This window comes from Thunnus thynnus, chromosome 2 (assembly GCF_963924715.1).
Source record: "Thunnus thynnus chromosome 2, fThuThy2.1, whole genome shotgun sequence".
NCBI lineage: Eukaryota > Metazoa > Chordata > Actinopteri > Scombriformes > Scombridae > Thunnus > Thunnus thynnus.
Window position 1 is genome coordinate 40,856,502 of NC_089518.1, and position 22,566 is coordinate 40,879,067.

At 39.7% G+C, this 22,566-nt stretch overlaps 1 protein-coding gene and 2 long non-coding RNA genes across 3 annotated transcripts in view; 2 read left to right on the forward strand and 1 right to left on the reverse strand.

Moving 5' to 3' along the window:
* The first annotated feature begins 314 nt into the window (after positions 1 to 314).
* On the forward strand, positions 315 to 17,660 carry LOC137171334 (noelin-like). Its single transcript, XM_067575299.1, has 6 exons — positions 315 to 606; positions 8,517 to 8,666; positions 11,855 to 12,010; positions 12,842 to 13,061; positions 14,182 to 14,288; positions 15,275 to 17,660. The coding sequence occupies exons 1-6, from the start codon at positions 538 to 540 to the stop codon at positions 15,935 to 15,937; spliced, it is 1,365 nt and encodes a 454-aa protein (XP_067431400.1). The 5' UTR covers positions 315 to 537; the 3' UTR covers positions 15,938 to 17,660.
* A 3,817-nt stretch (positions 17,661 to 21,477) lies between these two features.
* Positions 21,478 to 21,780, reverse strand: LOC137172708 (uncharacterized). The gene is made up of 2 exons (XR_010925023.1): positions 21,667 to 21,780; positions 21,478 to 21,615 (listed from the first exon to the last, which is right to left on the reverse strand). It is a non-coding gene; the product is annotated as an uncharacterized lncRNA (long non-coding RNA).
* A 297-nt stretch (positions 21,781 to 22,077) lies between these two features.
* Positions 22,078 to 22,566, forward strand: part of LOC137171348 (uncharacterized) — a 937-nt gene continuing 448 nt past the window's right edge. Inside the window, exon 1 of the long non-coding RNA XR_010924748.1 lies at positions 22,078 to 22,409. This is a non-coding gene — a long non-coding RNA (uncharacterized lncRNA). The remainder of the gene's footprint in view (positions 22,410 to 22,566) is intronic.

Consider the following 22,566-nt stretch of genomic DNA (forward strand, 5'->3'; position numbering starts at 1 on the left):
ATTCAAAACAACAACAATAACAACAATAATGATAATAATGATAATAATGATAGATAACAATAATAATATATTATTAAATATTTCCATCATGTTGAAGACCTGAAGAGCAGAAATAATTTATAAAGAGCCGACATTTTCCTGCCTGAGGCCAAATGGCTTCCTGCAGCACACACACACACTCACACACACACACACACACACACACTCAGCACCACGGACAGCTCCTCCTCCTCCTGCTGCTGCCACAGTTCTGTTCACCAGCCAAGCTGTGACATCATCACACACACACACACACACACTCTCTCTCTCTGAGCTGTAGGATCTATTTCCACTCGGCTGATTTTTGGCGCTGCATCAAAGAAGAAGAGTGAGAGAGGAGGGGGAGGAGAGAGGAAGAGGAGTGGGGGAGGAAGAACAGAGAAATGAGCAGGAAGATAAACGGATGAAGAGAAGAAGAAGATAAACGGATTAATAAAAACCAGACGAGGAAACGCAGAGAAAACCTGAGAATAAATAAACAGGTTAAGGAGGAGACAGATGGAGTCGGAGGAGAATCTGCTGAACGCTTTCCTGCTGCTGCTGCTGCTGGGATCACACATCACCGTGGTAACACTCGGTTTCTATTTTATTCTATTTTGTTCTATTCAAACGACACCTCACTGTGGTAACAACTCAACACTCTGTTCTGTTTTTATTCTGTCAGAAATGTTTCCTGTTTGTGAGAAAAGAAAGAACAAATCTGACCCTTAAATCAACATTATGTGTTCTGATGTTGGGATGAGTCTTTACTGAAAATATTTATTTATATAAAGTATTTTAATGAACATTAACATGAATAGATATTAATAATAAATATAAATAAAATAACAGCTGTTGTGTGTCTGATGGGATTCAGATTTGTGTTTAATGTGAGTAGAAAATGTTTCACATTTGTCTCACAGATGCAAACTGTGTTAATCCCAGCATGCAGCTCTCAATAACACACTATAAACATTTAGATTATTGATCCACTCAATCAATAATGCTGAGAACCTGTGAGGTGACGTTACATACTGTGACAAATAGACCAAATGTTCATTTGAAGATGTTCTAATTGGATCTGATGTCAATAAACCTCCAGATTTGTAATAATCCAGATGATATCAAAGGGATTATAGCAGATTAGGATTAATGACAGAAAAAGGTTTAGTGACACCACGACTGCACAATGACAGACAAACACATCACTATTTATAATAAATAATAATAATAATGATAATATCAACACCTCCTCTTAAACTTGTTTGGAATATTTAAATTTTCTTGACAAGGCTGAAAACATCAGTCTTCATCCTCCGAGCATACAACCTCAGTCTTCCTCGGCTGTGAAGCTACAGAGAAGGGGGTTATGGGTAACTCACAAACCTCCCATATCTCAACAACGTGTGACTTGTGCATCGCATGTGACATGTGACCATGAAAGAAACAGCCACACCAGGGTCTCAGAATGACCAGCACGAACTTCGACCTCTGAGCGTAATTCGAACCATCTCTCTCCATTATCTGTACCACCATCATGTTCAAACACACCCAGGAACTCCCCGTTCTCATCAACTTGCTGAAAACCTCCAAACTCCTGGAGAACCTCTGTTCGATCTGCAGAGTCCCTCTCAATCTTTAAGAAAAGACTAAAGACCTAGCTCTTTCACGAACACCTCTGCACTTGATAGACTGAAGGTAGAGTAAGAAAAACAAAAAAAACCTGCTTCTAAGCAATATATGCATTGCCTTGGTGCACTGCCTGTGGGCATCTACATCCTATTGGACTCTATCTTAAGCTTTATGGCATTTACTCGTGTCTTACTTGTCTGCTGACTAGATCCCTGCTTGTGTTGTATCAGTTTCAGATGTACATTGCTTTGGATAAAAGCATCTGCTAAATGAAAAATGTAAATGTATAACATTGTTCTCTTTTAACTGATTCCATACTCAAGTATCAACAATTTTTTTGATAAATGTCAGTCTGACTTTGGTGTTTTCGACAGCACAGAGTTAGTCGACTGGACGTAGATGGCCACATATTCTTCAAGACCTTCTGGACCACTGCAATGTTTGACACAATAGTTTCTTCTGCACTTCAGTCTCCTTCAGGATGGAGTTTGTAGTAACTGTACAGCTCCAGACTGTTTTGCAGGTGTTTCTCTGTCACTTTAGATATGTTCTCCTCATGTACAGCTGGGTTAGCTAACCCTGTGGAGTTCCACAGGTATCAAACCTCAATCCCCTTCTCCTTTCACTTCCCTGGTTGACCTGACCTACAGATACAGAGTAGAAATACTTCTGTTAATGACAGCCTTGACTGACTTACTCACACATTATCTGGCTGAGGCTGCTAGTTCTATAAAGAAAAGCTTTGGATGTAATGAAAAGAAATAAACTTATTTAACTACAGCTTATATGCTTTATTTAATAAGTGCAACAACTAACAGCAGTGAACAGTAAAAATTATTAAAGGTTACAATTTCAGTAAAACAGAAATGCTCCACTTCTATCTTATACTCCTTTCCTTGTTCTACTCACAATCTCTGAAGGATCTGAAGAATGGCTGGTAACAGGAACAGTCCAAAATCTCCAAGACTGGGCGTAGTATTGTTCTCAGTTGTTAGATGGTGCAGATAAAAAACAGCAGCAGGTGCTTCAGTCCCACGTTCAAAAGGCCTTCTTATCTTTACTTATCTTATTACCTTGTGCTGAATTCAGCTCAGTCTGCAATTTTTCAAGATAAATTTCTTCTTGGTCTTCAAGATGTGTTGGTTCCATCTAAGTGATGCATTCTCCCCCAGCAACTGAGACTGACTCTTTTAATTCTCTAAAATCTCACATTTTAATACTCTTTTAAAAATCCCTATTGGAACATCCTTTCAGGGATGACTTGCAACCGTTAGGTAGGCTGGATGGAGCAACAGATGGTGTGATTGCTGTGTGAAATGATTTAAATGACTACGTGACACAAACAATCCCAATTCTCATAAGTCCTATTACTTAATTTAGCATCATTGTTGTTCCTTCCTCCTTTGGGCCTGGCAGGATCCTCCCAGATCCCTCATCCATTCCTCTGTTTCATTAGCTGGATCCCTTGTTGTAGAATGGGCCTGTAGTGGTTTGTCTGAGCAGCTCTGACCTTGGAGTCGCCATTGGCCCAGTCTCTGGACCTAACAGGGTGGTGGTCTGGCCTTCTCCCGTTTGGAGGGATTTAACATCCTGGATTCAACATTGACGTCTGTTTTTCTGGCTTCTGTGTCACATCTTCAACAAATCGTTCAGAAATATCACATCTCCCTTCATTACTATGCAGATGATACTCACATCTATTTACCAATACACTCAACTCACATAATCAGGCTGTTGATTAACTAGATTCCAACAGTCACTACCCTCAGCTGCCTTGCTCAGGAGGTCCTGGGAAGTGTAACTTTAACCTCTTGCACTCCACCCCTATTTTGGAGCCAAAACTCAAATTTAATACCAAAATTAAAATGGCTGTAGCTCCTGGACCACATTGACTAGCTTCCCTTCCAATGTCCCGTCAGATTTCCAAAAAGAGCAATTGGAGACTCCTAATTTTTGTGCAGATTACGAGAAATTGACAAGAAAGGGAGAGAGGGATGACTAACATAGTTATCGAGGTTAAAGCAAACAGTCATTTAAAAAGGTTGATAAAAGTTTGATTTCTATGTCAAATGGAGACTCACCCTATACGGTCAGCACAGAGGGACAAAACACATGTTCCTCTTCTAGCACGTCTTGTATTTTAATGCATCTGTAACACATTTTCTGATTTTCACAAGTCTGTGAACATATTTGGTAAATTTAACACATTTGTAACACATTTAGTGACTTTATCCCTCCCTCTAGTGCCCCCAGGCCTCATGGGATATATAAATCCCTCCACTTTGTTGTGAGTCTGACTCACTTCCTCTTCACATTACCTAATATCTTACATATATATATATATATATATATATATATATATATATATATATATATATATATATATTCAATTCAATTTTATTTGTAAAGCACCAAATCATAACAAAAGTTATTTTGGGGCACTTGTCACATAGAGCAGGTCTAGACTAAACTCTTTAATCTACAGAGACCCAACATTCCTCCATGAGCAGCAGCAGCAGGAAAAACTCCCCTTTAACGGGAAGAAACCTCAAGCAGAACTGGACTCTAGGTGGCGCCATCTGCCTTGACCGGTTGGGTTGAGAGAGAAAGAAGGAGGGAGAGACACAGAGAAGCATAATAACAACAATAATAACAATAACAATGATATTCATAATAGCAATAATGGCCAGAGAAGGTATCAAGGCAGGACACACACAGGACACTACACCACCATCCCCTCGGATTCTGAATTTTTCTGTGACACGAGAAAGCATAAAAATGCCACAGAAGAAGCCAAGTTAGTGACATGCATTGATGTTACATGAATGCATACAGATGGAGAGGAGGAGGAGGAGAGAGGAGCTCAGTGCATCATGGGAAGTCCCCCAGCAGTCTAGGCCTATAGCAGCATAACTAAGGGCTGATCCAAGGCGAGCCTGGTCGGCCCTAACTATAAGCTTTATCAAAAAGGAAAGTTTTAAGCCTACTCTTAAACATAGAGAGGATGTCTGCACCCCGGACCCAATCTGGAAGATGGTTCCACAGGAGAGGAGCCTGATAGCTGAAGGCTCTGCCTCCCATTCTGCTTTTAAAGACTGTAGGGACCACCAGTAAGCTGCATACTGGGAGCGCAGTGTTCTAGTGGGATAATACGGTACTATGAGCTCTTTAAGATATGATGGTGCCTGACCATTAAGGGCTTTGTAAGTTAGGAGAAGGATTTTAAATTCTATTCTAGATTTTACAGGAAGCCAATGCAGCGAAGCTAAAATGGGAGAAATGTGGTCTCTTTTTCTAGTTTTAGTCAGAACACGTGCAGCTGCATTCTGGACCAGCTGGAGAGTCTTTAGAGACTTGTTAGGGCAGCCTGATAATAAGGAATTGCAATAATCCAGCCTAGAAGTAACAAATGTGTGAACTAGTTTTTCTGCATCTTTTAGGGACAGGATGTGCCTGATTTTTGTGATATTACGTAAGTGAAAAAAGGCAGTCCTTGAGATTTGATTTATGTGGGAGTTAAAGGACATATCCTGATCAAAGATAACTCCCAGATTCCTTGGAACGGTGGTGCTGGAGGCCAGGGTAATGCCATCCAGAGTAGCTATATCATTAGATAATGTGTTTCTGAGGTGTTTAGGGCCAAACACAATAACTTCAGTTTTATCTGAGTTTAGTAGCAGAAAATTGCAGGTCATCCAGGTCTTTATGTCCTTAAGGCATGCTTGGAGTTTAGTTAACTGATTGTTTTCATCTGGCTTCATTGATAAATATAATTGGGTGTCATCTGCATAACAATTAACATTTATGGAGTGTTTCCAAATAATATTACCTAAAGGAAGCATATATAAGGTGAATAGTATTGGTCCAAGTACAGAACCTTGTGGGACTCCGTGTCTAACTTTTGCCTTCATGGAGGATTCATCATTAACATGTACAAACTGAAATCAGTCTGATAAATAGGACTTAAACCAGCTTAATGCAGTTCCTTTAATGCCAATTAAATGTTCCAGTCTCTGCAGAAGGATTTGATGGTCGATTGTGTCAAATGCAGCACTAAGATCTAACAGGACAAGTATAGAGACAAATCCTTTGTCCGATGCAGTTAGGAGGTCATTAGTGACTTTCACCAGTGCTGTCTCTGTGCTATGATGCCTCTAAATCCTGACTGAAAATCCTCAAATAAACTATTGTTATGTAGAAAGTCACATAACTGATTAGAGACTGCTTTCTCATGGATCTTAGAGAGAAATGGAAGGTTAGATATAGGTCTATAATTGGCTAAAACACCTGAATCAAGAGTAGGCTTCTTAAGAAGAGGTTTAATTACAGCTACTTTAAAGGACTGTGATACATAGCCTGTTACTAAAGACAGATTGATCATATCTAGTAAAGAAGTGCTAACTAAGGGTAAGACTTCGTTAAGCAGCCTAGTTGGGATGGGATCTAAGAGACAGGTTGATGGTTTAAATGAAGAAATTGTTGAAGTTAGTTCAGGAAAGCCAATTGGAGAAGAACAATCTAAATATATATCAGGATTGATTTGATTTGATTTATTGAACAGGACAGTGTGCAGTATTAAGCATAAATGATGCACTGCACCGGAGTTAGCTTGAAGCTAATTTGCATCCGTAGTCCATTATAATGAAAACATACAACAGCACAACAACAAACAGTACAAAGCAAAAACAACAACAAAAACAAACAAATAAGCAAACAAACAAAAAACCCCACAAAGAACACACCATACAAAATACAAAGCCACACACAACAGCACATCACATACACCTACAATGTCAATTAAAAATTAATAATGTAAACTAGGCTCAGTGGTCACACAGTTGATTCCTCTTTAGTTGATTTTTTAAAAAATTGGCCTTGAATGCATTGATAGAACTACAGTTCTTCATATAATCAGGTAGGACGTTTCACTGAGTTGTGGCTTTCACGCAGAAAGCTGACTGCCCAAATGCAGTGTGATGAAATGGTACAATCTTGTATAGAGGATATTCTGGAGGATCTAATAGAACTTACTAAGCAAGTGTACACAAAGTCACATAGAGGAGGAGGGGCCAAACCATTTAAAATTTGATAAACTAGGCACAAATTTGAGAATAATCTAAAATTGTCAAAGCTCAGTAAATTGTATTTCTCCAGAACCCTACAGTGATGGAAATGCATTGGCTTTTTGTCCAGAGTTGTTAGAGTTTGTTTGTATAAAGACTCAAGAGGTTTTATGGCTGTTTCTCCAGCCTGCCCCCAACATGTGATGCAATAAGACATAGAAACATAGACACAGAAAGAATCATAGCTGCATAAATATCTGCTGCGTCCAAAGAGAGACAGTTTCTAATATGTCTAAAATTGAATTTTTATAGCTGTTTCTAAGGTTCCTGTGTTTGGGGAGAGAACAGTGCCTGTTGAGGGCAGGAGGTGGTTAATTTTGTCTCTAATAGTTAGAATTTTATCATTAAAGAAGCTCATAAAGTCATTACTACTGAGAGCTATAGGAATACATGGATCAATAGAGTTATGACTCTTTGTCAGCCAAAGTGCTGAAAAGGAACCTAGGGCAGTTTTTATTCTCTTCTATTAATGCTGAGTAATAGGCGGCTCTGGCATTACAGAGGGCCTTCCTATATGTTTTAACACTATCTTGCCAGACTAAGCGAGATTCTTCTAGTTTGCTGGAACGCCAAATCCTTTCAAGTTTTCGTGGTTTGCCTTAATTTGCCGGTTTGAGAGTTAAACCATGGAGCTAACCTCTTATGTTTTATTAACTTCCTTTTTTAAAGGGGTGATGGAGTCGAGTGTTATTCGTAATGAGCCTGCAGCACTATCAACAAGATTATTTTGGGTGGAACTTAGTTTGGGAGGAACTAAAATTAGCATAAGAGTCCTCTGTAGTATTGAGACATGGCACTGAGTTCAATACTGATGGAACTGGTTGGTGGTGAACCGTTTGCTTCTGCTTAGGGCTATGCTTCCTTCAGGAAGTCACCCAGCCACCCTGGCTTTCCAGCTGCTTGGGTACTACCAGCAGAGTAGGAGCTATGCTATTTCAGCCCGCACTGGCTACTGAGGGCTGGCTAACTACATTAGCTAAAGATTGTTTTTCCATGGTGTGGAGCTGTGCTTCCAATTCACTGAGCCTCGCCTCCAACACTGCAAATAAACTACATTTATTACACGTACCATTGTCACTAAAGGAGGCAGAGGAATAGCTAAACATATGACACACTGAGCAAGAGAGCGAGAGACGCCATTGTTAACTGTTTAGCTGAAGTTAGCTGTTAAGGTAAATGCTGAGCTAAAATAACATAACTGTGGGATTAGCGAGAAAAGGCGCTAAAAGAAGGAGAGAGCTAAGAGTGCTTGAGTAGAACCAGTGTAAGTTTAAATATACAGTGGGTATTTATCCACAGTAATGAAGAATATACATTCATTCAGGAACACATTAGGGTACCATTGGGGTACAGGAAACTCAAAACAAGAGTCAATAGCAACAGCAAAATAAGCTGTTTAGCATTGGCAGAGAGGATTTGGCAAATTTTTCATGGGCGCAACCCACATACTCATCTCTGCTGCTCATCCCACAAATGCATGTTCTTTACAAATGTGGCACCATTTAAAAGGGAAATAAACAGGCTTTCCAACGATTTATTGACAAGAAGCATTGTTACAACAAAGAAATAATCTACCAAACACAAATCTCCTTACTTTTTGTAAGGAGATTACAAAAAGTAAGGGACTGACTGTGGTGGGGTTTGATGTATTGATGTATTGATAGATTTTACTGGATGAGTGTAAATACACTATAACCCTGTGGTCTGATGTTTTCTTTCTATCTAATATCCTGTGTGGTACAGGTGGGTCCTTCAGCCCCAGAGGAGGGCTGGCAGGTATACAGCTCAGCTCAGGACACTGATGGTCGATGTGTTTGTACAGTGGTCGCTCCTCAACAGACCGTCTGTTCCAGAGACGCTCGAACCAAACAGCTAAGACAGCTGCTGGAAAAGGTACGAATGTAGTGTGTCTTTTTTCATTTATTTATTTATAAGGACAACACACATTAACTGACATTTCTGTGAATGTGCCAGTGTTAGCCTACTCTTTCATTTTCAACTGCAGTCCTTTGGCAAGATCTTTTGAAACCTATAAAGTGATCAACTTTACAGAACAAAGACAACAAGACACCATAAAGACAGCAACAGCAACAAAACAAGAATTCTCAAGACAGAACACAAGCCATGCAGGGCAACAGGAAACATCAAAATATCAATACAGTAACAACAAACACCATTTCAGCATAAATAGCTATGAAAACAACATAAAGCAACAAAACACAGCCAAGTAACACTGACCACAGCCGTTAACAGTAAACATAAGTAAACTAGAATAATCATTATGTTAAAAGATACAGTTACTTGTTAGTGAAATGGTAATATACACCGGAACACAGAATTGTAAGACACAACTATAGAAAAACATACTAGATTTTTAATAAAATACTAGCAGATATTCCATGCATACCCAGGTCATGCAAAGCTGGCTTGGATATGTACGGACATGGGACAAGTTAGCAGCTGGTTAGCCAGTGATAATTATGATAATGATAAAATGAGCAATGTACTATGTAGGTTAGAAATGTTTACATCTGACTTTTCAAAAGCCAGGCCTTTTGTCTTGGTATGAAGATGTGGTAGGTGGTACAGTTTCTTATTTCATTTGGTAGGGTGTTCCATAATTGAGAGGGTCTTACAGAAAAGCATATTTGGCTGAAGGAGCTGGACCTGAAAGCACTGGCGCTGGAAGTAGGGAGGCCAAGGGGCAGAAGTAGGAAGGTGAATTTGAATCCACAGGATCTCTAGTCTTTTCACATATTGATCATCCTGCACATTGAATAGCAGATGCTCTTGAATATATAGGATAACACCTCCTCTTTTGTTCCTGTCCTTCTTTATAATATTGTATCCTTTGAAATCAATTTGTCCATTTGTCATGGTTTGGTCAAGATGAGTCACAGTAATAGCAAGCACATGCAGATTATTCTCCTAGACAACATTTAGTATCTCATCCAACTTATTTACCAAACTGCTCACATTCACATGAGCCATATGTAAACCTTTCTTTGAAGTGTAAATTAATAGTCAGTTTGACTTGGTCATGTTGGGTTAAATTGCTGTTGTATATCGTTTCATTCTTAAAGATAAAACAGACAGAAAGGCAGTCAAATGTTAAAAAAGCCACAGAGTGATCTCTGAATCTTTGTTCAATTGCCCATCAATGTATAATTTGTCCACAAAAGGAAACTTTGTTGTTTGTGGTTCCTCAGATCATCAATTTGAGCTTGGCTGAATTCCAAACTTAGCCCCAGGTTGTGGAGATCTTTCTGCAGCTTGACCAGCGTATCTAACTTGTCAATTCTCTATTGATTGCATCAGGGATATCTCCACTTCAATGATTTATTCCCTCGCACTTATGGAAGATGTCAACCGAATGTGAGACTTTTTGGGTCAGGAAGTTCCATGTCTCAAAGATGGCTTCCACTTCACTTTGACTCTGATGAATCTGATGAATCCAGTTTAGTAGATATCTAATCAGAATTTATAATTTGTTGGCCAAGCATGAAGTTAGTAACTGTATCCAGAACAAAAACACCAGAACAACATGGTATGGGTGCAAACACATGCCGGATGTCCTGCCAACATTTGTTTGAACAACATCAGCTTGTATTCTTCTGACTAACTGAATCAAACCTCATTTGGGAACATTTGGTCGATTGCTCGTCTATGGCATCATTTTTGTTGGCAGGTGAGATTCTTCCATCTTCCAGCTGAATGCGCCTGAATCCTTGCTGAATTCTGCGATGACGTCAGTTACCACCACACCAAATGCCACGATTGGTCCAAATCACAAGTGTCTGTTGATTTGGACATCTCATATAGAAAAGTTGTGGTATATTAGCAAAATTGCAAACTCTTGCAAATATTGAGGGCATTTCTTGAATTTGCGTTAAATATTATGATTGCAAAATTGCAATTTCCTGGAGGGACAATAAAAAAACAACCCCTTGGCTTGAGTGGCTTTCTGGGTAATATTAACCCAGTGTGTTGTTGCTATATTGACCCAAACTGGGTAAAATTGCAACCCAGTGAGTACGGGTAATGGCATTACTGAGAGTAATGCTGAAGAGTGTATGAGTTACTACTAGTTTATCATGTATCATGCATGTATCTGTTGTTGTTGTTGTTGTTGCTTCTTCTAGATGCGGCTTCTCAGATGCTGCTCATGGGGGAATTGTTGGTTCTCTCTTTCCGTAAATTAAAGAGTGTGGTCTAGACCTGCTCCATGTGAAAAGTGATTTGACACTATATAAATAAAATTGAATTAAATTGAATTGAAGTGAACATACACACACAAGTAAAGTAAGCATGAAAACAATAAAGTAATGTTAGCATATAATTCCTGCTGTTTGCTGTACAGGACAGATACTTGTAACATTCATAATGTTAGCTTTCTGAACATCTGAAAATTTGCCTGCACACATCTCACTAATGGCCTTGCAAAAACCTGTGTGTCTATAGGCTATCAGTAAAAATGGGCCTGTCTGGGGTGCGGTGAGCTGCATTCTGTGGAAAATCTGAAGCAAGCAATTACAGTGTAACCTCAGGTCACCTGCTTGCCAAAAGTTGAAGGACCTACATACACACTCATTTGGCCGGCAGCCCTTACACAGGAAGTGAACGTATTCACACCAAATCAACCAAATACAATTTGAAAACACAACTGCTGGCAGGACTATGAGAGTACAAATAAACATTTTCATTTCATAGTTATTTCATAATATATAATGAATTTATGTTTAACATGATAGTGTTTCCTTTTTGGATAACTGTAATGGGGACAGCACCCCGCATTAACTAGCTGCTACTGATACTACATACAAGTATAAAATAAACAGCAGCGTGAATGTCTGTGAATAAGCTCCAGGCATGTTCACCTTCATGCAGCCTGGAGGAGAATAATTCCTTCTTCACCTGGTAAATGTTGTGATATTGTGTCATTCAGGAGCAGAATGTGAGCTAAAACTAACTGTAACACTGATTCTGGTAAGATATTTAATAGAAACGTACTTTTTGTAGTACAGCTGTAGCAGTACTACTATTGTAATATTAGTTGGTAAATGTGGTGTTCTATCATCCAGGTGCAGAATATGAGTCAGTCTATCGAAGTTCTCGACCAGCGCACTCAGAGAGATTTGCAGTTTGTGGAGAAGATGGAAGTTCAGCTGAAAGGACTGGAGAACAAATTCAAACAGGTGGAGGAAGGACATGAGAGTAACATCGCCAGGCAGTACAAGGTATCACCCACACCATGACATCATGCCTTAAACTACCAATCAACAAGTCAACTTACACATGACATCATGTCTCTGATCAACCAATCAACAAGTCAGCTAACAAATCAATGTATGAGCTGTTTTGGGAAATGCATCTTCAGTGCTGACAACTTTTAAAACGTTTCAAGAAACGTGCCAAAGCAATTTAGAAAAACTGTAATATGACTCAGGCAGGTCTGAATCTTACAGTAATGTTGTTCTGGTGTCATCGAATGTAATCCGGGATTTTGTAGAAAAATCAGTTCTGATGTTTGCTGCTCACAGATGCTTTGTGTCAGATTCTTTCCCTTGACTTTATGACACACATAATAGTATATAATATTTCTACAGCTACAAAAACTTTTTACACGTGCAAATTATTTCTGTATGCACAAAACTTTCACACATGCACAAAATTTTTCTACAGCTTCAAAACATTATTACACTTTCACAAACTATTTCACAAGCTCAAAATATTTATGACCTTTATTTGACTCCATAAATGTTCTGTGTTCTGCTACGCATCTACACCTGTCCCCTGTTACACACAGATTCAGGTTTATATGGTGGAATTGTGATAAAGCAGCCATTATGGATAAATACTGAGCTCCAGAGTCTAAGATAAACCTCACAATGCATTAAATTAAATTGCAGTGTTTTAATTGTGTTCTGAGACATCAGTGGTTCTGCAAGTGGATGATGACAGTTGAACAGGAAATGAAGTCACTGTCTGATGTCCCTCCTCCTCAGTGTTTGAACACTTTACAATAAAATCCTTTAGTCTTCTGAGTGTCTCTGATGTCTGTCTTTCAGTCCATCAAGGCAAAGATGGAGGAGTTACGTCCTCTGATCCCGGTGCTGGAGGCCTACAAGGCAGATGCTCTGCTGGTGCGACAGTTTAAAGAGGAGGCAGCAAATGTGACTGAGCTGCTGAGCTCCCTGCAGGAGCAGTTGGGAGGTCTGGACTATCAGGAGCTCCACAGCAGAGTGACAAGCCTGGAGGACCGTCTGAGGGCCTGCATGCAGAGGCTGGGTGAGTCAACAAACAAATACACAACAGTGTCCCACTGAAAACCATCTCTCACTTCACCTCACTTTGCCTTCAATCATTTTCACAGTAACTTTAGTTTCAGTAAAAAGTAGTTCCAGTAAAAAGTGTTACCAGTGGATGATCCAGAGTAACTAGGACCTGGTTTCTCAAACAGATGCTGTGATTAACATTTTAAATGTCATCTTTCAAAACTGGCAGCAGCACAGATTTCACCTCCATCATGTTATGGTGAAGCAACAGCTGTAGTTTGTGTAATGTTTGTGCTGTTTCAATGCAATATATTCTTCCATCCAGGAAATAATTAACACAAATTCATGAAATTTCCACAATGTTTGCAACAGCTTGCAATTTAACTAAATTACAGCAACTTTTTCCGCATAAAATGTCCAAATCAACAGCCGTTTGTGGTTTGGACCAATCGTGGCATTTGGTGTGGCGGTAACTGATGTCATTCAGGTGGAAGATGGACAAATCTCACCTGCCGACAAACATGATGCCATAGACGAGCAAAACAATTCCCAGATGTTCCCAAATAAGGTTTGATTCAGTGAGTCAGGAGAATACAAGCTGATGTTGTTCAGATAGCAAAGATGGACATAATCTGCCTCAAACATAAACATCAAACTATATTTTTATGTTGATGGATTTATTTTGGAATAACATTATTGATGATTTTATCTGCTGCTAATGTTGAGCTGAAAGTTTATTTAATAAAGGCTATCAATGGAACTCAAGTACAGTATTTTCTGTTTTATAGAACTTTGAGTCCTCATGGTTCTCATGTTCAGAAAATACATAAACATTAGAGCGGAAATATAGTTTTTTCTGTGATCTGCGGGATGCTTTTTATCCAAGGAAGTCATTACATAGGACTATTCATTGGTAGCAGTTTAAAAAAACAAAAACATTCCTGCAATTTTAACGCAAAAAGAGCACATAAAACATTGCAAACTTATCACAATTCATGAGAAAATCTGCTGCAAAATTAAGCATTTTTGGCTGCATTAATCACAAAAAACTATAAAATCCTGGGGGGAGTGAATCTATCTGGTAGTATTTTTTGTCTACTCTGTACCTTTATGTGTTCCTGTTTGTGTTTCAGCCTGTGGGAAGCTGACGGGAATATCTGAACCAATCACCATCAAGACGTCTGGGTCAAGGTTTGGATCATGGATGACTGACCCGCTCGCTCCAGCCGGAGACAACAGAGTGAGCATCATCAACAACAATAACCACAAAACACAACAATGATACAACAGCAAGACATGACACCAGCAGTTATATCTTAGCTAGGAAACTACACATTTCTGGAGTTTCAAAGATGTGGCTGTTTAACAGGCAGGGAGACGCCAACCAGTGGTATCATGGGAAGTGTAGGATCCAGTGTTTTTGGCGTCAAGATATCTTGCACAGATTTTGAGCATTATATTTTTGATCTGTTTGTCATATGGCCAACTGTTGTATGAAAGGGGACTGATTTAGCATTTGCAAACAGTGCTTATCATAATCAGCTACCCAGATTTTGGAGTAAAAGCTATTTAAGTACATTTTTACTCAGTACTGAAACAAGATCCAAGTTGAGACTGATGGGATTGCAATGAGTCATGGTTTTCACTCTGTGTAGGATCATGGAGAGATGAACCAGAACCAGAAAGGACATGAAGGAAAATTTGAAATTGCAGTTAGGATGTAGAAAGAGCATATTAGTAGAGTACGTACTCTGGGAAGAGGAAGGTGTTCAAATCATTTTTGAAGACAGGGTGAAGTTTGGTAAGTCAATCCAACACCAAGACAGCACACAGGAGAAGTGACAGTAAGACTAGTAATGATTTATTGGCAGACAGGAAAAAGAAGACTCTTAAACCAGAATGAGGGAGTTCAGGTATGTGGGTGCTGAGCTAGTGGCCACACTGTAAGTGAACATTAGTGACTTGAACTTAATGTGAGCAGCAAAAGGGAGCCAGTGGAGAGTAATGAAAAGTGAAGTGACATAAGCTCTTTTTGAAGACCAGGTGTGCTGTTGATGACATAATGATCAAACTGTAGGCATCAGGGTCAATAAAATATAACACGTTTTCCTGAACATATTCGTACATCACATTAGTACCAAAAAGAAGAAAAAAAAACAAGATTTATTTCTGGATTCTTTGACATCATTGTAGTTTTTAAATTACTTTTGGTTTCATCCCTTACAGGTGTGGTACATGGATGGTTACCATAACAACCGCTTTGTTAGGGAGTACCAGTCAATGTATGACTTCATGACAACAGATAACTTCACCTCTCACCGCCTGCCTCATCCCTGGTCTGGTACTGGTCAGGTGGTTTATAATGGCTCCATTTACTTCAACAAATTCCAGAGTCACACCATCATCAAGTTTGACTTCAGCACATCGCTCATCAGCCGGTCTCGCCAACTCGACTTTGCTGGCTACAACAACATGTACCACTATTCCTGGGGGGGACATTCAGACATTGACCTCATGGTGGACGAGGGTGGGCTCTGGGCGGTCTACGCTACCAATCAGAATGCTGGAAACATAGTTCTCAGCCAGTTAAATCCAAATAATCTGCAAATAATCCGCAGCTGGACCACCAACCACCCAAAACGCAGTGCAGGTGAGGCATTCATGATCTGTGGAACTCTGTATGTTACAAATGGGTACTCAGGTGGAACTAAAGTGTACTATGCCTACTCCACTAACTCTTCCACCTACGAGTACATCGACATTCCTCTGACCAATAAATACAGCCACCTGTCCATGCTCGACTACAACCCCCGAGAGAGAGCACTGTATGCCTGGAACAATGGCCACCAAGTCCTATACAATGTAACACTTTATCACATCATACAGTAACAATAAAGAACAAACACTAAGAATAAAGAAAAAACACAGTAACACTGAGGAACAAACACTAAGAATAAAGAACAAACACAGTAACACTGAGGAACAAACACTAAGAATAAAGAACAAACAGAGTAACACTGAGGAACAAACACTAAGAATAAAGAACAAACAGTAACACTAGAGAACAAATACAAGTCCTTGATAACTTAACTGCACTGCATCATATATTAATATTAAGAGTAAATATGCTAAGACACATTGTCATATTCTCAGTGTTCTATAGTCAGAAGACAGGATTGTCAGGTTTCCCTGTGTGTGTCCAGGATAGAAGCTGCATTAGCTTAGCTAGCTTAGCACAAATAAGAGAAACAGGTGGATATTCCAAGTGTGTCTGATTGAAATGTTGTATCTTGTTAGCTAACAAGTCAGCAGCCCATGTTGTTGTGTGCTGACTTTAGTTGTAATTAGAGTTCAGACAGAGGAGGTGAAACCTGACAATTTTGAGATCCTATGTTCAGTTACTGCACCCAGTTGCTCAACAAAAAGCTCCAGTACTGACTGCTGCTAAAACCACAATGTTTGTTTTTTACTTTTGTATTTCTACACCTGTTCAGGTGTAGAAACAGCATAATTTGTGCTAAGCTAGGCCAAACACATCCTGGGGGATCTCTGTACAGGAACATTAATACCCAAATGTTGGACTGTTACCTTATACATTTGAGTTTTTTCATTAAATGAGTATGAAGTTAAATGTTGAGCCCGTTTTTCAGATAATGATCCCATTAACTGACACAAATGCACTTGAAATGTAAACACACTGAAACAATTATTCCAACTAAAGTTTGTCTTTCACAATAAGAAAACACAGAAATGTATGTTTGATGGTTGACACTAAAGAATGCTACACATCTTTTATGAATAGATATTTTTATGGGAGACTTTCTGACTTTATGAAATCAGACCCACTGGTGTGAATCTGAACAATGTTATTATTAATAATAAAAATAATAAAATAATAAGTCCTTTCCTTACTGTCATGTATTACACAGCAATACAAAATCTTTTTTACACTCTTTTCCAAGAATTCTCTCAATTTTGAGGGGGCCTCCAGTGTCTGCTGGCAGGTTGGTGTCCGCCAGTAAGTTGGTGTTGCGGGTTCAGGACTACATGAGATGTCCAGCATGAATTCTGTTAGACACATGCATTGTATTCAAAACATGGATGAAACTGCAATGTGTCACATTCGGAGGATTCCATGTTTTCTGGTCCTCCTTTGCCTGGTTTTGTTGTTTTTTAATGTTCAGCTGGTCTGTGTGTAAGTTGAATCAGTTTGCGTGTGGGATGAAGTTTAGACATGAAAAATATTATTTACTACAGTACTGAAGTACATTTTTAACAATTAACAGAGTAATTTTGTTGTTACTTCTTACTGCTTTGTGTTTTGTATTTCAACACACTTGTACTGTATTTGATGTTTTTATGAACCTTAAGACTTTGGCCTCCAGTTTTACAGTGCTGTTATTTGGTGTCATGAACTGGTGGAAATGGCAATGATGGCATAAAACCTGCAGAGGGAAAACAGCTGGTGATATTTAATTACTTAGCAGAACATTGTAAGAGAGAACTCAGTTTTGGTAACCAGTAGCCTTAACAGCTGGTATGTTCTGGATTGCATTATCTATCCATGATGTAAAGAAGAAATGAAATAAAAAGACTGGACTTGATAAATAGACTTCATGACCTGCTGGTTCTGTTTGTTTGTTTGAGATGAGAGGGATGTTGGTGGGAAAGAGCATTCAATCAATATAAAAAAATATCTTCCCAAGGACAATGTCATGATTTAAAGCCCCCCTCCAGTGGATTTTGGCATTATTAAGATATTTCATATTTTTCTTAGTGCAACACCATTTTTTTTCTACCACACTTTTGACCAAGTACTTTTTGACAAATAACTTAATTTTGCACTTAAAGTTTAAAAAAAGCAAGCTGTTGCTAAAACAGAATGACATATGGCTATAGTAGAATATAGCAGCTATATGTCATTGTAAAATCCCTTTGTTTTTGTGTGCATCACTGACACAGTAACAGATGACTGTGTTTCAAACTAAATACTTTCTGCAGACATGCTGCAACAATGGATTAAATGATTTATTTCAATGAAACACTCTCCAAACAAGATTGGCACAGAAAATAATATTTAATGTGATTAAAGCAGGATAGGGTTAGGGTAGGGTTAGGGTTAGGGTTAGAATGGGGGAACTGAACCCCAACCCCAACTGAATGGGGGAAGGGAGGCTCGCGGTCCTTCCCCCAGAAGGCCCCCCGTCCTCGGTCCCAAGAGGACTGGGCCCAGTCTCCCCCATGCTGGTTGCGTGGTCTTCTGGGCTCTGCATGCCCACGGGAGTGACCAGGATCTCTCCTGCGGCGCACCTCAATCCACCCATAATCAGGAGTGCCGCTCATGACCATGGGTTAGAGTTTATGTTTTTTTGTTTTACTATAAATAAACTAAAGATATGAAAGCAAATATAAAAAACAAAGACAAAAAATATGAAAAATAAAAATCAACTAAAATTATTTTTATTAACGTGTGCCTTTGCGCAACATTTTGACCCTTCTGAGTCTTCCTCAGGCTAAGGCACAACACAAAGTATACAAAAGTACAAGAAATAGGCTGGCTGGCAGAAAGATGTTGGTCGTATCCAAGTTTAAGCAGAAATGATGGGAGGCTGCTTTTGCCCTCTATTTATACCTTCCCCGTAGTTTTGGTTTCTTTATCAAATTGTGCTTGTGTTTTTAGAAATTGTGTTTGTGATCGTGTGTTTGCCAATTAATGGAATTATTTTAACCCCCTGTATGCCATGTAAATACTTGTGTTTTTTTTTAAATTGTAGGATAAATAAATTGAATTATGTTTTATATTATTTATTTGCATATTGATTGATAAATATAATTGTTTATGAAATTAATGAGGGATGGGGTTAGGGATGGGAGTGGGGTTAGGGTTAGGACAGGGGGGGTTGGGGCAGGGAGGGGGGTTAGGATTAGGGCAGGGGGTGGGGTTAGGGTTAGGGCAGGGGGGTTAGGGCAGGGAGGGGGGTTGGGGGTTTAGGGTTAGGGTTAGGGTTAGGGTTAGGGTTAGGTATGGGGGTAAAACAAGGTTTGTCCCACTGGACAAAACAGGACAAACGTGAATAACTTTTGATAGGGAGGTCATAGAGGCTTGGAACCAAGCTCCATCCCCACTAATTCAGGCACGGCCTTTCCAACAGTGCCACCCACGAGCATGTGCGAGCTTCCGGTCCTGAGATACGTCACTTCAGGTTTTTGAAATGGCCGTATCTCAGGAACGGAAGGTCGTAGAGACATGGGTCCAAGACTGGTGTGTTCAGAGCCCCCATTAGGTCGATTAGGTAGATTAGGTCTAGGTTAGTTAGGTAGATTAGGTCTGACACCACCCACTCCCGAGTCTCTACGACTTTTGGTTCCCGAGTTATAGAGCAAAATGTCCTCCCCATTGGAAATGAATGGGATGAAAATTTCAGTGTGGAGGCTGAAATCGAGCACGCAGAAAGTATTTAGGAGCACGTCTCAGGTCATTTGGAGTCTATTCGTACCACTCATAGAGTGACTTTTTGAAAAATATTGACACCCATGAGAGATGAGGTAGGTATTAAGGTATAAGAGGTAGGTAAGTATATTTAAAGGTAAGTTGTGGACTCTTTGGTCTGGCCTCAGTGCATCTGTGTGTGTGAGTGTGTGTGTGAGTGTGTGTTTGTGTGAGTGTGCGTGTGTGAGTGTGTGTTTGTGTGTGTGTGAGTGTGTGAGTTTGTGTGCGTGAGTGTGTGTCAGTGTGTGTGTGAGTGTTTTCGTGTGTGTGTGTTTGTGTGAGTGTGTGTGTTTGTGTGTGTGTGAGTGTGTGTCTGTGTGTTTGTGTGTGTGTGAGTGTGTGTGTATGTGTGTGTGTCAGTGTGTGTTTGTGTGTGTGTGTGTGTGAGTGTGTGTGCGCATTTGTGGTTTATGGAGACGTTTTGCATGAATACACGCCACACTGACAATTCAGATTTACATGAATTTGTGTAAAATCTGTGTATAACACAGCGGCCTCTGTAGGTGGGTCGATGTAACTGCACCCACTAATGAATAATTCACACATGTAAAGTTCACAGCTTTTGATTGGCTGACAGTCGCCTGTCCTCATAATTATGGTTTTTGTCAAAACTGCTGTGTTACCCTAAACGAGATGACCTCTCTTCAGCCAGCCACCAAATCATTTCCTGGTTAACATTACGTTATATCCTGCTGAACCAGCACATTTTCACCTGCACCTGTGGAGAAGAGGTAAGACTCAAAACCCAGCACTACATTTCGCATCCAGAAACTAGTCAAGGCAACTTTTTTGATATCGGTAGCTAGTTGAAAGTGCCATTTCATCCAGCAATTGATCATATAAGTTTCTGGGAAATTAATGCCAATGCTAGCTTAGTTTGAGGACAGTTTAGTTTAGCTTAGTTTAGCTAACGTTGGCTTTGCTTGGACGTGGTTGATAGAGTGAGAGAAATTATAAGTGAAAATGTGATGCTTCTGCTTTCGTGAGAAACTCCCTTTTCAGGTGTGATTCCGTATATATGAACAGTTCATATTCAGTAGTGTGTTAGATGAATGCGTATATGTTCTCGGGAAAGTATTGGTATTACGGTATGTCAGTGTGTTGTGGAGTAATGACGTTAATTACAGGACGACCAATAAGCTAACCATGCTAACCTAATGTTATGCTAACTGACGGCGAATAAGCTAAGAATGCTAACATCATGTTATGCTAATCGCAGTGTCGTCTTTGGACTAAGTAAGTGATGTGGGGAAAGTCACTCGACTGGCAATGTAGTTTGCAGACTATCCTGTAAATTTATGTATGTTGTATGTTTGCTGAAATGTCTTTGTTATTAATTCAGTGTACTGGTAGTGTTGTAGGTTGTACATTATGAGGTAGTGCTATACATGAGCGAAGTTATCACACTTTAGTTTGTGAATTATGAATCAATGGTAATAATAATCCATAACAATAATCAATGAATACACACACACACACACACACAAATATATATATTATCCTGTTTAATATAAGCATTTAAGTAAAGTTTATTTGTGTTTGTTACACAATACTACAAACATTTAGGAGAGCTGTCTTGTGACACCTGTACTAGTATGTACAGAACTAGTATACTATGTATGTCCAGTATTGATTGTAATGTTATGTAGTTGTGTAGTGCTCAGTCATTATAATACATGACCAGAGGAAAGTTTGTGTCCACACATCTTTGACACATATACTGCCTTTTCAGGGCATTTACACTTTGACCCTTGACTTAATTTAGTCTAGGTTCAAAACTATGTGCTTGTTCACCAGTATGGTGTCACATTTTGCCTGGACTTTGGGTGTTTTTTGGTCTTGTGTTGTGTTCTTTGGGGTCTCCTGGTTTTGCACTTCTGTTTGGTCCTTCGGTTCATGGGGGTTTTCTTGTATGGGTTGGGTGGTGGGTTTTAGAGGACTGCGTCATTGGTTTGTTGGGTTGTGTGCTTGGGTTTGTGTTTGTGGTTGGTTTTGGATGGGTTAGTGTAGATGGCATTGAGTTTGTTTTCTGGGTTTTTGTTCTGTTTCCCTTGTGTGTTCATGTGCTCCTCCACACCTGCCCTGCATTTGGACTCGTTAGTCCTGCCCTGCTCTGTTTTCCCCACACCTGCCCTGTGTTAGCCTCGTCAGCCCTGCCCCGCTCCCTGTGTGTCCTCAGCCAATCAGCTCCCTGTATGTTCACTCCCCTCTCTTGAGTTCTCCACCCATCTCCCCACCTGCACCTCATCTTGTTAGTTCAGTTTCTTTTTAAGTTCTGGTTTTCTGTTCAGTCCTTGTTGGATTGTTATGTGTTGTTGCATCTGCTAGTTCTGGGGTCCGTTTCACAAAGCAGGTTCAACAAACTCTGAGTCTAATCCTGAACTCTGAGTTGATCTACTCTGAGATAGGAAACTCCGAGTTTCCGGTTCCAGAACAGCTGATTTGAGTCAGTTTATTCAACTCGGAGTAGTTTCACCTGGAGTTAAGCGCGTACACCACAACTATAAAAAGCCAGCATCAATTGAGCCCCGATTCAACGAGTCACCATGGCAACAGGGAAGCGGAGGGCTGCGTTTTTCGCCCCACTAGGGCTAGAAATCTTAATGCGATAATACGGCGAGTTTGAACATGTTTTCAAAAAGAAGTGCAACACCGCTGCAGCTGCAAAAGAGAGGGAGACGGCGTGGGAGAACATCGCTGCTCGGGTCAATGCGTAAGTTTAAATGTAGTCCTTTGCAATCACAACAATATTACAGAGGAAAACTGCTTGATTGGTCGCCTATTAATTTATTTCATTTAGGTCCAATCCCGCGAGGGAGAAGCGCACTTGGAAGCAGTTTAGGATGAAATATAAAAACATTGTTCAAACAGGTGAAACCTCGGCATAATCTCATGGGGGAACCTCATTTTGATCATTTTTTACATTGTAAAGTAAATATTAAGTGGCTGTTTGACTGTGCAGTTGTTTTATCCCCAACATAATGCTGGTTTCACACACATAAATGTCTTCTCATCTATATCATGTTCT